This window comes from Epinephelus moara, chromosome 12 (assembly GCF_006386435.1).
Source record: "Epinephelus moara isolate mb chromosome 12, YSFRI_EMoa_1.0, whole genome shotgun sequence".
Lineage (NCBI taxonomy): Eukaryota > Metazoa > Chordata > Actinopteri > Perciformes > Serranidae > Epinephelus > Epinephelus moara.
Window position 1 is genome coordinate 17,266,584 of NC_065517.1, and position 12,262 is coordinate 17,278,845.

A 12,262-nucleotide genomic window follows, 5' to 3' on the forward strand; every position below is an offset into this window, starting at 1 on the left:
TACACCTTGCTAGTACTCGGTTGGACCCCTTTTGTCTTAAGGAATGCCTTAATTCTTGGTGGCATAGATTCAACAAGGTGCTGGAAACCTTAGTAATTTTGGTCCATTTAGACATGATAGCATCACACAGTTGCTGTAGATTTGTCGGCTGCACATCCATGATCCCAAAGGTGCTCTATTGGATTAAGATCTGGTGACTGTGGAGGCCATTGGAGTACAGTGAACTCATTGTCATGTTCAAGAAACCAGTTTGAGATGATTTGAGCTTTGTGACATGGTGCGTTATCCTGCTGGAAGTAGCCATCAGAAGATGGGTACACTGTGGTCATAAAGGGATGGACACGGTCAGCAACAATACTCAGGTAGGCTGTGGTGTTTAAACCATGCTCAGTTGGTACTAAGGGGCCCAAAGTGTGCCAAGAAAATGTCCCCCACACCATTACACCACCACCACCAGCCTGAGCCGTTGATACAAGGCAGGATAGATCCATGCTTTCATGTTGTTTACGCCAAATTCTGACCCGACCATCTGAATGCCACATTCAAAGTCACTTAAATAACCTTTCTTCCTCATTCTGATGCTCAGTTTAAACTTCAGCAGGTTGTCTCGACCTTGTCTACATGCCTAAATGCATTGAGTTGCTGCCATGTGATTGGCTGATTAGCTATTTGTGTTAACAAGTAGTTGAACAGGTGTAACTTATAAAGTGGCCGGTGGGTGTATATGTATTTGACAAACTGTTAAAACGGTATTCATTTATTGTCGGTATAGAGGTATTTTAAGATGCTAATTACACATTTTTGGAGGGTGATTTCTAAGTTCAGTCCAGATCTAAACCTTGCTCAGACCTTTGAGTGATGAAGCTGGATGTTCCCAGCATGAGTGTGCCTCTGAAAACCCTGCAGAATCTGCTTGTGTCTAATGAGTAAGCAGAGAATGAGATGCATATGGAGGCTTTCCAGCACCTTGGTGAATCCAGGAAATCTGTTCTGATTCTAATCAGGGGTATTACTTGGTAACTTGCTAGTTTGCCATCTTCTGTGTCAGTCGTGTGTGAGCATACAGAGGCTAACAGTAGCTGACGAACGTTGGCTCAATAACAGAGCAGCAATAACACGTGGCTGCTGATTGCCTTCATCTGGAAATTGCTCTTAAGATCTCATATCTGACTCGCTTGAATATGCTGCTTGCGTTACCGAGCTCCCATCTGGCTGTTATTTTCAGTTCCATGTCACAACTTGGCAGAGGCCCCTAATAACATTCACACCCCTTCCCTCAGCAGAACAGATTGCTCATTAAATAAATGAAAATTTCTTGTTTTGCGAGGGTACTCACAGTTGCGGTTTGCCGTTCTGAGGTCCCAACTCAATATGGCTGTAATTGTTTTTTCTAACTTGAAGTGTCTCAGGAAGCCGGGGGAGCCCCGTGAAGCCATCCGTTATCTCAGAGATGCTTGGGAATTCTTATGATTCATTTCTTGGAGGAAAAGTGTTTATTGGAGACCTTTTTTTGTCTCCTCTTAGGTTTAAAAAGGGGTTTGAGTCAGAGCCAACACTACACTCTGGGATCAACTATGCTGTTCTACTCCTGGCAGCTGGACACCAGTTTGACACGTCTTTCGAGCTTCGCAAAGTGGGTGAGTGGACGCTAGATTGGATATCTGTCTTTACTCTGCTCCAGTCCTTCATGATCAGTCATAATTTGCACTCATAGCTGCACTTATCAATACCTTTTATACTGATAATGGAAGAAGATATTATGTGTAAGAGCATGATAACACCTTAAAGCTCATTGTTTCAGTTTTATGGATTTCAGCTTCACTGTCATGGCTCAGGCTCTGAACCTTGCCAACCCTGCTAGAAAACAGCTGCCGGCTGCTGCGTGTGTTAGCAAACAGATTCCAGCAGACACAAAGCAACATCAGTGTATATTTGCAGTTCAGTTTCTGTCTGCCTGATGAATGTTAGTCCACTCTTCACTGTCCTTTTAGCTTTGTTTTGAAATATCTGGCTTTTAAAAAGCTGATAGCTCCACAGTGTTCACTAGCTAGTCATAAGCTGTGTCTGTCTGCTGTTTAGTGCCAGGAAAGGTAGCCTAGAATTGTTTTTTAAAGCTTGTTCGCTGAAAAGATCTGTCTGTCACAACCGAAAACAGCATTATAAGAGCTGCGAGACTGAACAACGAGCTGAAAGAAGCTATAAAGCTCCCAGAGCTGAGGGGAACTGTAGAGTTTGGCAATAATGGTTCGTGTGTATCACCACCAGCTAGGGATGGGAAGTGAAAAGGTTTTGTTAAAACCAATGCTCTTAGTGATTCTGCTTATTGGTGTGATTCTTTATCGATACCCTTACTGTTTCCTGATCGGTTTTCTGTGTGGAAAAAAGTAGGCCTGCACAGATTTTCAGCTTCAATGCTACTGTTTTATTATCCTCATATCTGAACATATGCAGTGTAGAAACAGGGTAGAAAAAGGCATTATCATTTTACAAACATTAGAAGCAGTAGCCACGCTTTGGACCGTTCCTTCCTCTCCGCCATGACTCCCTCTTGTTGCAAGTTTCCAGCAGCATAGATGCAAAGGAAAAACATCACCGGCATCCATAAAAGGAATTGATAAGCTTGGAGAAATACAGTTCCCATGTATCGGATAATTTGGAGCTGGTTCTCAACTGGATTCCCATCCTTACTTTCAGCAACCCCTACACATAACTGTATACTTCCATTGTACTATAAAAATAATGATTATATGTAATAAAAACAAGATTATTTATAGAAACACTTCCTACTGTTTTGCGAATAAGTATGCCCTTAAGCCCTTGTTCCCATTGTCTGCATTTACCCTGAAATCTGAGGCTCAGAGGTGCTCAGGAATGTGGGAAACAGAGCAAGCAGCCCTGGGAATCAGCTTGCTGCTCCCTAAATAAGCACCACCCTCCGTCCCTCCAGGCCCTGCCTTCCCACTGCACTTATCCCCGCGGCCCCCACTTGCCTTTCCAAATGGCTGGTTACTGCAGGAGGACATGTAGGAGCAGAAGCCAAAACCATTGTTACAATTAACTTTAGATTCTTACATAATCTGATAACAAATCGATCCTTTGTACTTCAAGTTGTTAGCCAGACAAAATCACAGATGCCAGAGCGGAAAAAAAAAAGCATGAGCTCGCAGATTCGTCTGGTTCCCAGGCTAGTACGTTGTGGCATATCCAAGTCGAGTGTGAACATGTCTTGAGCCTTTTTTGCTGCAGTCTCTCCTCAGCTGTCTTGTCTGCTTAAAATCTCAGTTTGTGACAGCCCAAAGGGAAACGCAATATTACAAATAATCTTCCTGTTGTATTAAATAATCTTTCTTTTCTTCCAGGAGTGAAGCTGAGCAGCCTGTTGGGGAAAAAAGGCAGCCTGGACAAGCTGCAGAGTTACTGGGATGTGGGCTTCTTCCTGGGCGCCAGCATCCTGGCCTGCGACAACACCAGGGTCATCCAGGCCTCCGAGAAACTCTTCAAACTTAAAGCCCCCATCTGGTGAGGACGCGGATAAGCCGCTCTCAGATTTGCATGCCGAAAAACACATTTTAGACCGCATCCACCACCAACTGCGCCTGTGTCATTGTGATCTGAATTGGAGCTCTGCTTTGCCTTGAAATCACAGTGGCCATCTGGGGCCATTGAGCAAGCATTTGGTGTACTTCGCTTTGGAGAACAGAAAATATCATGGGGAGCTGGTTTTGCTCATTTGAACAGTACCTCTATCTTTACATGGGTTTTTATGCATATATATGATCCTGGTGTCGTGACGTTTTGTGAAGATTTTAAAAAGTGTTAGAATGTAAATATTTCACTCTGTGGAAAGAAAAACTTTTCCTCAACAGGAAGCATGGCTTGAAACAGGTGGTTTGACAAGATTACTACCATGAAAACATTTTTATCTCTTTGTGTCAGTGACATTTCTTATTTAGCCATGGCCAAAACCATCCTTAACTATAAACAAACAAAAACTTTACCTGACATGCCAGTGTGGAGGTATTGGTGCATACTAATGCAATAGATATCCAATATATTAACCTTTAAAGAATAACATTTTTACATGACGAGCAAATGACAGTAACTAATCCATGCTATTCACATGGAATCCCTTCATAGTTAAGGATCAAAGTCTTATCCTCCTGAGACCCAAACTTTTGTTTGGTATGCATTTTTAATTTTACCTAGCTATTAGGGATCAGTAGGACCCAATAAGTATGAAAAACTCAACATTGTCAATGATATTAAAGTCCCAATGTCCTCAAACGAGTACTTCCTAATTAACAGTGTTATTTGCTTGTTACTGTTACTAAAATTGGTCAAATTTGTTGCCGTACCGAACTCCAATCATTATTAATCATAAATGAAAAAGTTTCAACCATTAAATGTGATCAGGTTTTGACCTTGTCCTCTTTTGTGTCGGGATCAGCTTCAGACTGACTTGGCAGAGATGGCTGCCATCTTGTTTTTTCATGGATTAGTGTATTGCGGTCTTACTACCACTAGATGGCACACAAAGTGTCCACGAATGAGGACAACAGGTCTAAGTTAAGAAGAACGAAGTATAAGGTCAAATAAACCCAAAATGTGATGTCTTCATATGAGGACACAGGGTCTCAGGAGGTTAAAGGGACAGTTCACGCCCAAATCAAAAATATGTTCTTCCAAGATAATGTCAAGGTTATCCACAGATCTTGTTGTGAGCAGTTTGTTGTAGGGACTATTTTCTCTTTACCAGACTGCACCCGCCAACTGTATCACAGCGCAGAAGGAAGAGTGCATCTACTCATGGACGAGAGGTTCGTGCTTGTGACGATGTGAGATGTAAACTTTCCTCAGCTAGCTCAGTGATGCTAGGTGAGCTAGCAATAGTTGCACGCTTCCTTTTGCATAGTGATACAGTTGGCTGGTGTTGTTCGGTAGAAAGAAAACAGTTCCTACATGAAACTGCTCACAACCAGGTCTGTGGATTATCTTGAGTAACCGGGTCGTGATTTCTGAAAAGAGACATTGAGACACTTTTTGGCACTTTGAGCACCACAAGTCGAGTGCCATCCAGTTCCATTATATTCTAAAGAAAGGAGAGATAACTACTGCCAATATCTCCAACACTCTGCAACTCACACTAAAACAATCTAGACTGATAAATAGCACTAGGGTTAAGAGGAAAAATATGTACTTTTGATTTTGGGGTGAGCTGTCCCTTTAACTGTCTGCAATAATACATAATTCAGACTTTCTATCGACTCGTCAAGATTGTTTAAGACTGTATCAGATGTACAACATGTGGAGGAGTACAGTAAACCGTCTGCAGCTCCTTTTCTCCGCAGTGCTCGCGACCCTGCTGTTCTTTATTTGTGTTTGTGCTGTGAAAACTCTTTAAGTTTCCATTAATGTCACAAAGAAAAATGAGCTTCAGCATGGAAACACAATCATATGGTATTGTTTGTTTCTGTGATCCTGCTTGATCTATGCTCATGGGTTTAAAACAATATAATTCACATGCAAATTATCTGCCAGAGAGTTATTATGTTTGCAGATGTTTTTCTGATGGGATGACATTTGGTTACATTTGATTACAGAAAGATCTGGACTCTGACCTTTTTCAGGGCACTGTGGATAAATGTTTTTTTCTATTTTTCTCTCTGCTTGGTTCTCAGGTACCTGCGCTCTCTGGTGGAGACCATCTTGATCTACCAGCAGTTCAAGAAACCTGGCACGGAGCAGCCGGCCCCCAAGCAGGAGCTAGTGGACTTCTGGATGGACTTTCTGGTGGAGGCCACCAAGAAAGACGTCTCCTCCGTCCGGTTTCCTGTAAGTAACTCCAGCCAAGGAACCCCGAATGATTCAGCTCAGGCGCTAATCAGAGGCTGAAACAAATGCAAAAGATAATGCATGCTCAGCAACTTTCATTGGTTAAATAAAGGAAGTAATACAGTGCCTTTATCCCTTCTCCAGGTGTTGATATTAGAGCCCACAAAAGTGTACCAGCCTTCATATTTGTCCATAAACAAAGACGTGGATGACAACACGGTGTCTATCTGGCATGTTGCTCCCGATGACAAGGTGGGTGTCCATCATTTATAAATGTCTAACAAATCTCACTTCCCAGTTCTGCTTTTTCTACTGTTTGCTCAATTCCTCCAGGATGGTATGGTGTTGCAGTGGTTAGCTCTGTCACCTCACAGCAAGAGGGTAGAACCTACTGGCTGGCTTGTGTCCTTCTGTGTGGAGTTTGTGTGTTCTCCCCGTGTTACTGTTGGTTTCCTCTGGGTTTTTCAGTTCCCCCTAACAGGTTAGGTTAGGCATGCAAAGGTCAGGTGACATGGTGACTTTAAATTGTCTGTAGGCCTGAATATGAGTGTGAATAGGCCCTGTTATAGTGTGGCGACCTGTCCAGGGTGTACCCAGCCAGTCTCCCGCCCCTTAAAAAGATAAACAGTCACAGAAAATTCATGAATGGATGTTCAATTCCTCCTAATTTTGTTCTTTTATTCCACCACAGTTGACAAATTTCTCTAATCTGTTCCTGAATCTGAGATGAAACATTAAAAAACATGGCACAGATTCACAAATAACATCCATTCTCACCTTTTGTTATCTAAAATGCCTCCATTAGCTATCTGGATGTGTATACTGGCATGATTGAATACACAGTCAGCACCAATATTACCTTGTCAGCCTTAGAGGAACATGGTACACCAAGTTTTTGTGGAGAAAGTTATATTTTGAATGGAAAAGCCACCAATCCATTATGGCTTTGTGCTCAAAACCAAGTATGGGAAGTTTGTTTTTCTCCATGCTAGCATGTTAGCATACATTATTATGAGACACAGTTAAATGTTATCTGATTTTTTGGGGCAAATATACATGATTAATGATACAAATTCTTGTTTCTGATTGGCTGGCATATACTAGTGGGCTTCAAACATGCTCTGAATCATGCTGCAAGTTACCATAGCAGCAATGCTGATGCTGTACATGATGCTTAAACTGATGAACAGATGGATGATGATTGTGAGTTTTCCTGTTTTGTTGTCTTTGGGGAGATGCTACGCAGTGATAATGGACTCTAGTTTCCTGTCATGAAGTTCTTTGTGTCTGCCATATTGATTATTTTCTCATATTGCTCACTGCGGCAGCACATAAATAAAAGTGACTGCTCAACCAGAAAGTGGTCCTAGTAAAGCTGCTACATTGGCCAAACTGATTTCATGTTTTTACTTAATTCATGTGCCATTGCTAATGTGATAAAAACCACTGATGTCTTTTTATTACTGTAGCTCAATCAGCATATTATTAGTAATGCTACTCATCTAATGCTACAGTCTGCAATGATCAGTCAGTGTTGATTGATTTATCCTCCCCTAGATGCTGTAAAGATGTTATTTGTTCTGATTTGTCCTGCAGCACAAGGGGATCCACGAGTGGAACTTCAGCGCCACATCAGTACGAGGTGTCAGGTCAGTGTCTGCCGTCTTTAATGATGCGTTCATATTACAGCTGAGTGATGTGACAGTGACCTCACACCTGTCTCCAGAGGGTGATTGGTTTAAATTTGTCATCAGATGGTTGGTTGGAGGGAAATTGTTAAGCTTGACCACGTCTCTAGACATTACTAGTTGAATATATCTAATAATTTTTGCCACTGAGAGGGATGTCACAACTGTTTTAAACCAACCCCGCCATTACGATTGTGCTGTTTTCATTTCTTACGATGCTTAGTTGTCCAATAAGACAAAAATCTTTTTGTTTTCTTTTATTTCTCATCAAGATTAAAATCTCTTATCTCAAGAGGGATGTAGCTGTCTTTTATGATAACAAATGTTTACCATCGTGGTTTAGTGTGTTAGCATGTTCACATTTGCATGCATTTGATCACCAAAATTATTGCAATAAATCCTCTGAGAACCACAAATGTCCGAACAAAATTTTATGGCACCCCTATATTGAGATATTTTAGTCTGGACCAAAGTAGCCAACCAACAGGGCGACATTAGCATTACCATCCAACCACTAGCATGGCTAAACACATTGCAACTGCCACTTGTAATTGTTCTCTTTAATGTGGACCTAATGTCTGTAATGTTTGTCACCTCCATGTATTTTTGTCATGCTGTATACGTGCTATATATATCTGCACAGGTCTGTCTTTAAAGTCGTAATCAAAATGGACCTCATTCACTAAAAGTACGTGACCACAAATCTGTGCTGAAACCGTGCATATAAACGTTTTACACACACATTCAGAATTCACCAATATTTTTTTACCTAAATTTGTCGGTACTCTGCCAACAAATATAGAACTGCCATAGACCATGGATACACAAAAATGATGAAGGCCTTGCTATCTTAGAAATTGTGAACACACAGCTTTTAACTAAATGCATACTGTAGAATATTATAACCACTTCAATTATAAAAGGCTTTCATAGACAGCATTTAAAATCGGTAATTTACTAATCTTAGCCTATTAAATAACGCCCTGTCATCCTCGTCAATTATTTTCATAATTGAAATATTCAAATACAGTGTAATTTACAACATGACAAAGGCATAAACATGATAAGCAAGAAGGAAACAAATGTAGTTCTAAACATATCATCAGTCAAACAGTTGGGTGGTAATTTATTTATTACTCACTTACAAACTGATGCTCTGAAAACGCATTAACCAGTATTCCAAGCACCGCGGCGGTACGCACAACATGATTGACATCACACATTTGCAGTGGTGAGTCTGTAAATAAGCCTATATCATGCACAGAGGCATAAAAGCGTTTTATTAAATGCATACAACGTGCAGATTTGATACGTGACTATCACTTCACCTCTCTCAGCTCCAAACTGTGCCAGAGTATTCCATTAATACCACAGACAGTCTACCATGGACAGTTTTCATGATGTCTCTCTCTCTGCGTCTCCTTCTCCGTGGTCCTCAAAGGAATTCAGTGTCAGATCAGCGGAGGGGCTGTGCTCGCATGTTGCTAGGGAACAACTCATTCTCTGTGCCCACTCAGCCTGCAGACAGTCAGCAGGACACAATAGCAGTTCTGCGAGCAACAATACGACCACACACATACAGTCCCTCCGTTGTCTGGCTCGGCAGCTCTGGCCTTGGCACAGCGGCTCAGAATTGGACAAGTGCTCGTCTTGGCGGATAAAACTTTCCATTCAGTTGTTGAATTTGTCTTTTGTGAAGAAATTTAGCATCATTTAATTTGACAATTTGCAAAACAACTTTGGTGTTTGGTCCACATTTCATTTGTGTAGAAACAAACTGTCATGATACTGCATATTTACTCACTTTAAGTAGGACGTGGTAAGATTTATTGTTACTACGTCCTGTAATTTGTCACATCTTCTAGGGCTTATATTTTGATGGAGTGGCTCACCACACTCACTGACAAACACTCTTTTATTTAATACCAGACATTTAATGGTTGATGTCATAAGTCCAATCAAAGGCCTCTTTCATTCTGTAAGTGAGATCTGCTCTCTCACTAACTGAACTGTTTCTCCTCAGCATCTCCAAGTTTGACGAGCGCAGTGCCTTCCTGTACGTGCTGCACAATGCAGAGGACTTCCAGATCTACTTCTGCACAGAGATGCACTGTAAAAGGTCTGTTCTCGCTCTCTCTGTGTTGGTTTGACATCATTAAGCTCTTAAAGGTTGTTTCAGACAATAAGCAGACTATTGATTGTGTATATATAATGTGATAAGAAATATTCAGTGATCTTTTTCTGTTAGTTTTAAATTTACATTATTGGGTTTTATGAGCCAATAATTGAAAACTGGCTTAAAATCAGAACACAGCTGTCCCCCATTTATTAACTAAATCTAAAAAGAGGGGTTTAAATGTTCACACGAGGTCCTTTGTGGTTTTGTTAATGGACAAATGAATCAAAACTAAGAGTCTACAGCCATGCTAGCAGCTAACATTATCACAATTAAAATGCTGACATGCAAGTCATATTTTACTGTACCACTCTCTGGTAGTTGATGTCCTTATTAAGTGTTTTAACTGATAGCTTTATTGATGGTTAAGCTGCATAAATCGGTTATAAGTCATTTATAAGAACAGCTTTTTGGTTGCCAGGTTGGGGAAAATAATTATACATTTGTCAGCAAATTATTAAGTATTTATTAATTACTTTACAACAGTTATAACTGCATTATTACCAAATAGAAGTAATAACTGAGCTAAAAAAGATTAGTTAATGATTAACCTCTTAAGGCTCAAACACACCAAGCCAACATTAAAGAACTAGCTGTGATGAAGGCTGACTGTTGCATCGTCTAATGTCGACTGTGTCTAGGGCAAAAGGTTGCACTTGAACACACCGCAAAGACGACAGCCAACAGCCCATCAGCATGTACGTTCTCCGCCTGCGTGAGAGTAGATAACTCTCCATGCCAGCAGACGGCGGTAGTCTGTAGTCGTCGTTCAAAAAGGGAAACTTGAAGACCGACAGGATGGATTCAAGACGCTAACAAATTTGTTCTGATCTCGTGCCCCCTTGACTTTAGTGGTTTGTTTGCTTTTCTCACCTCCGTTTCTCCTCTCGTGCACTGAACTCAACTGCCAATCGGAGTGATTTCATTCAACAACAAGCTCCGATGCAGATTCAACATGCTGAATCAGCTGAAAAACAGATCACAAGGGATGACGATGCAAAAATTAGGGCCACAGGCACTCATTGACGGCCTGACATTGACCGACAGCCGACCATACACTTGGCGTGTCATGGCCCTTATGTTCCACCTATTGGAGGGTCTGTCACTATCAGCTCATGCTGGTTAATTGTTTAAACCCACAGAACCTTACCATAAATACTAGTGGAGAGTTTGAGCAATTTGATAAAGAAAACTGTATATATAACACTATCAGTGTGGAAAAAAATAAAATGATTTTCCAGCTTTTAAGGTAATTAGGGGGTGATTTAAGGACAAAATTACATGGTAAGAGCTGAAGGTACATTTTTTGAACCCTGTATAAAGAGTGCCTTATTAAAAAGTGGTACTGATATTGTAGTGCATTTGATTACTTTCATTTGGCAGAGGCTTTAAAGGCCTTCAGGGTTTGAATCTTACAAGCAAATGAATCACTGAATTCTTCATGTTGGTATTTAAATACCACTGAAATTACAGCACTCAAATATTTTAGTTTGAATTTATGTGATCCATTTTCAGGCTATACATTTTTCAGGGTTCACTGATTCAGATGTGTCAATATCCAAGTGCTCAGCATTCAAAAAGTATGTTGACATTGCTCTAATTAAATAAGCTTAATTCGGATCTAACAAGTAAAGTTCACACACATACACACACATTGGTGGAAATTTGGAGTTCAGTGTATTGTTCAAGAACACCTTAATGTAGAGAGGAGCAACAGGGATCCAATCCCCAACTCTAACAGCCACTATTACTCACAAGAAACAGTTTTATTCCTTAACACTCAGCCGTCATTGAACCAACATCTGGTATATCTGATGTATTTTTGATCATAAAGATTTACATTCAGTCTACAAAGATGACAAAGTCTCACAGACTCTCTGCAGTGAGTTCATCTCGTCTCCACTCGTACCCATCTCCATAGTAGTTAAGGCACTCATGTCAGCTCTGAACTCAGGTGGGAAGTTTTGCACCTCTCCGTGGCCACGAGCACACCTTGTCTTATTTTGACACCATCGAGTTCCTCGCTAGCTGCTCGGTGAAGCACTGCGTGTTCAGACTTGTGACTCTCACATCAGAGGCTCCCGAGCACTTTCAGTGCCATTATGTGGAGTGTGAGAGCCAGTGAGTCATGCCTGCTGTTGTTATGATGCTGCTCTCCTTTAGTACAGAGAGAAAGTAGTGACAGTGCGAAGGGAGCGGTGAGAAGGTGGAGGGAATAAATAGGTGGTATTAAGAGAAGGAGACTCCGACTGATTTGGTTTGTGCATGTGCACGGGTTGCATGAGGGCATGTACAAGCACACGTGTACCACAGAACACCAGGCCAGCCGTGTGTGACAGCATGATGAGGCAATGTGCTAATTCACAGCTTGTGTGCAGTGAGAGTGGCAGAGGTCATTAAATATATCTATCTGTGTGGGAGGTGTGCATGTAAACATAATGTAACCCCTTCTGGATGAGACCACCAGCTACAGTAAACACTGCCTTAATCACAATATGTACTTAATAGAGCTCAAACAGCATGTGCGAATTCTGTGCATTAAACTGGGTCATATATCGCTTCCAAT

The 12,262-nt window shown here is 41.1% G+C and overlaps 1 protein-coding gene across 1 annotated transcript in view; it reads left to right on the plus strand.

The window, feature by feature from the left end:
• Window positions 1-12,262, plus strand: part of map3k5 (mitogen-activated protein kinase kinase kinase 5) — a 105,197-nt gene that overhangs the window by 61,257 nt on the left and 31,678 nt on the right. The window contains exons 8-13 of the mRNA XM_050059079.1: window positions 1,525-1,637; window positions 3,360-3,519; window positions 5,679-5,832; window positions 5,977-6,084; window positions 7,429-7,481; window positions 9,544-9,639. Coding sequence (XP_049915036.1) covers window positions 1,525-1,637; window positions 3,360-3,519; window positions 5,679-5,832; window positions 5,977-6,084; window positions 7,429-7,481; window positions 9,544-9,639 — 684 coding nt within the window. The remainder of the gene's footprint in view (window positions 1-1,524; window positions 1,638-3,359; window positions 3,520-5,678; window positions 5,833-5,976; window positions 6,085-7,428; window positions 7,482-9,543; window positions 9,640-12,262) is intronic.